We start from the raw sequence: 4478 nt of genomic DNA, 5'->3' as shown, positions 1-4478 counted from the left end.
ATTTTAAAAAAGTTCTCCCGGATTTTATCATAATCTTGCCAAAATTTCCATTATTTTCTAAGGTGGACCCTTTAGACTAAACTATTTAAAAGTAAAAATTTTGATATTTATTATATAATAATGTTTATGTGAACTTTATGTAATTTATATGGCTGACTTAATTTATAATATTGCTATTATTTTTAAAAATAAGCCAATTTTTTTTTGTTAATAAAATAATTTTTAGGCTGATAGGCCTTCCTATGCATCAGCAATCGTCAACACTTTTATCCTCCTCCGTTCGATCAATTGAGACACTTTCAACCGTTGATTTGAAGTGTCACTGCTTTTTCCAAATATTTTTTGGCCGATAGGCCTTCCTATGCATCAACAATCGTCAACACTTTTATCCTGCTCCGTTCTCTCAAGTGAGACACTTTCAACCGTTGATTTGAAGTGTCACTGCTTTTTCCAAATATCGGTTGAGCTTTTTCCCATTCTTTTATGTCCCTCTTGAAGATATTTTTACTCATTTTTTTCATTCTTTTATTTCACTATTGGCCTCAAAGTTGATCGTTTCTTTGGTCTGCCAGTTGTTGTTGCTGTTCTTCTTCCCTGGCTTTTGGCAAGCACTGTTCCTCTTCCCGACTTTTGACAAGCACTAATTAGTATTAAATTATATACCCCATACAGCAATTAAAACTACCTGCATTTGATCTGGTTCGACGTCTTCCCGTCCAATCCAGCCGGGACGCAGACTCAAACTTGGTTAGCTTTTCGTATCAAAATACATATCATTCTCTGGAATCTTATGTTTTTACAATGTGCAACACGACACACAAAGTTCAAGTATTCCACGTACGAAATCGTCAAGTCAATGACCAAAGTCCATTGATATTCTTTAAAAGGTCCTCTGCCCAATGATTTGGCTATTTATTCTTCACATTTCAATGCACGCTGAGCAAAATCAAGATCAGAAATGGCTTCAAACTATCCTCTCTCCCTCTTCTTCATTGCCATAATCGGGTTGCATTCGGCCGTGGGGATTAATGCAGAGATCGATCCCTGGAATATCTTGAGCCGTGACAGATCACTGCCAACGCCAAAGCAGGGAATGGACTAAACCTTCTACGATGACACCTGCCCACAGGCAGAGGAGATAGTAAGATCTCGGATTAATTATTTCATGGAACAGAACATCTCCAAGGCCGCTGGATTGCTACGATTATTCCACCATGATTGTTTTATAAAGGTATGCACTGTGAGTTACTATACCATAACTTCATCCTGGGTTCTGATCAGAACTCTATTAATCTATGTATTATTACAGGGATGTGATGGATCAGTATTGCTGAGAGGTTCTACAGGTGGTCCCTGGGATTTAGCTGCAGCACCTGATCAATCTCTGAGTCCAGAGGCTTTCGCTATAATCGATGACATTAAAACAAATTTGGAAGCAGTATGCCCTCAAGTTGTTTCCTGTGCAGATATTGTTGCTCTAGCAGCCAGATGCTGTTCTTGCAGTAAGTAGACTTGTTATTTTCATTAACTTTGTGTTCATGGAGCCAGGAATCGATTTCTATAGAGTCCTTCCCTCCCAGTACAGTTCTTAATTTCTGAATTGAAAGTAGGGAAGAGGGGAATTTTACAGAGTTACTTCTTTGAAAAAAGATAGATAAAAGCATACATTTCTCTGATGAAATTGTTGCTCCATAAATGAAGGCTAAGGGACCATATTTTCCCATCCCAACCGGTCGCAGAGACGGCAGAACATTGGACACAGCAGAAGACATTGTTAACAGCGTGCCTCAACCCACTTGGAACGTTTCTCTGCTGCTCAAAAACTTCAAGTCCAGGGGATTGGATGTCGTAGATCTGGTTGCTCTCTCAGGTTTGCCCACTTCTATATTAGGGTTTTATGTTTGAATAGGGTTTATCATATAGTGTTGACAGGTTTGCCCACTTCTATATTAGGGTTTTATGTTTGAATAGGGTTTATCATATAGTGTTGACATGGTTGCTTTTTTGGTGGGTGGTTTCTTTTAAAGCAGAGTTTGTTTTTTATTTTTTGTTTTTTTATTTGTAAAGTTTAAATGTTTTTGGGTTTTCCAGATATATAATTTATTTATGTAAAAGATATTTTAAATAACAAAAAATTCATAATTTTTATTTCAAATTATATAACTATATTAAAAAAAAAAAACAATTATTTTATCTTATTGTATTTTATTTTTCCTATAAAGTTAAAAAAAATATTAAATCTTCCAATATCTTAACATTATGACTAGAATTTCAAACCTGCAATCCAAATAAAGATGTCAAATCTTTATTTCCCACTCTGAACTCTTTTACCCAATCACTACATAATAATTTGTCCAAGGGTTACAAACACCATCAATTTTTACTGATATTTCGGTGTTATCTTAATGCGGATATTTACATATTTTTACGAATATTTTTTCCATTTTTACCTGTTTGTGGTTTTCCAAACCCTTCCCCATTTTATCCCAATTTCTGTGTTTCCAACATTCTAATTATTGCTAATTTTTTTTTTGGGCAGGAGCACACACCATAGGGGAAGCTCACTGCGCTTCCTTCGCCAACAGGCTCCGTCCCCTTGACCCTCGCATGAGTAAAAAGCTCGTGAAGAATCTGCTGCAGATTTGCCCCACAGTCGAATCCACCAACAAGACTGCACTGGACCGCAAAAGTCCGGAGGAATTTGATCACAAATATTACAAAAACCTGATGAAGAACGACGGCTTCTTACTTCAGATGAAGATCTGTTCTACGATGCCCGAACCAGGGAGCTTGTGAAGGTATTCAAGGATTCTGGGTTGGCATTCTTCCTTCAATTTGCCATGTCTGCCATAAAAATGAGCCAGTTGGATGTTCTCACCGGCACACAGGGAGAGATTAGGGTGAATTGCTGGGAGCCCAATCATATAGAGCCAATTCCATCACCTGCACCGGAGCCCGCTGCTTTCTCTCCATCTTCCCCTGCACCTGATATGATTCCCATTTCTTCTCCTACTCCAACAGAACCCAGTACATTATACTCGCTCCAGAATGGGTATTTGAATGTAATGGAGTAAATTCAGTATTCTATCGTAATATGATACAGTCGGGCGATAAATAAATAGAAAATCTATGGACACAGGTGAAAATCAGGGCCATATATTGTGTTTGGTTCTGTGCTGATCGCATTTTCCCAAATATGCAGAATTCTAAGCTTTATAAATTTACAGAGGTGTGGGCTACCTTTATATATATATATATATATATAATTGTATTTTATTTTATTTTGGATTCAGACTATTTCAAATTATCATGATGTCGTTTTATTGAAAATATATATTAAATATATGTTTAGTGTAGTAAAAATAGTACCAATATCGTGTGATATAATTTTTCATTGTTACTAATTTTATTAGTAAAAAAATATAGAATAGTAATTAAGTTGATAAATTTTTAATGTGTATTATTGTATTTAAATTTATATTAAATATGATTTAATTAATAAATTAAGTTGTAGTTTAATTGGTATATGTACTAGGAGGGGAGCTGTTATTTTCAATTCCGAAAGAAATCGAATGTTGTAGGGAAAACAACCAACAATAGGCGTAATTATAAATTTTCTTGTGGGGCTTAAGTTAGCTAAAGAAATGAATCTTACCAAGAACGTTAGAGTGGGAGACTTTCTCTTTATCATTCAATACTCATACAAAAACTCTTTACTTAAGAACAATAATATGACTCAAATTATTCATATAATTAAGGGCATTTTGGGCCACTTTCACGCTAAGGCATTTTTTCATATTCTTAGATCTCAAAATGTTATTGTTGAAAAACAAGCAAACATTGTGTGCCTACTAAAAGCAGGTGAGACTTCGATCAATGAATCAATTGGATGGCAAAGTATTCCATAACAATACCCTTACCAATATTAGTCTTTATGAAGTGTGTTAAGGTTCCATGCCCACCAAGTATAAAGGGGAATCCCTCTCATATTCCTATCCCCCTTCACAGTTGAATCATCTTGTGATTTGATAATAGTGGTATAGTTTATGGTTCAAAGAAGGGGCATTGTAATAGGGGTGGCATGGAAAGTTGTGAGTGTGCAAGCCATGGGGAGGTTCACATATCAACATGGTCACAAGTGTTAACTCTTGCAGTCGGATGATACAAGAAGCAATGATCCAATCGGGTAATTAAAACTTGGATAGCTCCAACATGTGATTCCCTTGATTTCGAGACTAAATTAATGGGGGAAGTTGGATGCATTTGTTATCTCCCTTCATGGTGGCCCAACTTGAACAAGGTTTGAAAATTTTCCCCTCTGCATGGGGTGGCTAATCTTGTTGTCAATTATGATATAAGAAGTGCTCTAGAAATTCTTCAGGAATATGATTTGAGTATTGGAAAATTTGGCAAAGAGTGACGCACTCACAAGATTGAGGGGGTTGTTATGCACCTCTAGTTGTGGGCTTCTCTTCTTT

At 36.1% G+C, this 4478-nt stretch overlaps 1 protein-coding gene across 1 annotated transcript; it reads left to right on the top strand.

Annotated features, from left to right (window-relative positions):
* The first annotated feature begins 1695 nt into the window (after positions 1-1695).
* On the top strand, positions 1696-3074 carry LOC149215315 (peroxidase 12-like). The gene is made up of 3 exons (XM_089389693.1): positions 1696-1870; positions 2540-2689; positions 2755-3074. The coding sequence occupies exons 1-3, from the start codon at positions 1696-1698 to the stop codon at positions 3072-3074; spliced, it is 645 nt and encodes a 214-aa protein (XP_089245819.1).
* The last annotated feature ends 1404 nt before the right edge of the window (positions 3075-4478 follow it).

Source organism: Pinus tabuliformis, chromosome 1_1 (assembly GCF_031772625.1).
Source record: "Pinus tabuliformis cultivar Carrire ecotype Pingquan chromosome 1_1, CPIR1, whole genome shotgun sequence".
Taxonomy (NCBI): domain Eukaryota; kingdom Viridiplantae; phylum Streptophyta; class Pinopsida; order Pinales; family Pinaceae; genus Pinus; species Pinus tabuliformis.
This window is presented reverse-complemented; position numbering and strand designations above follow the sequence as displayed.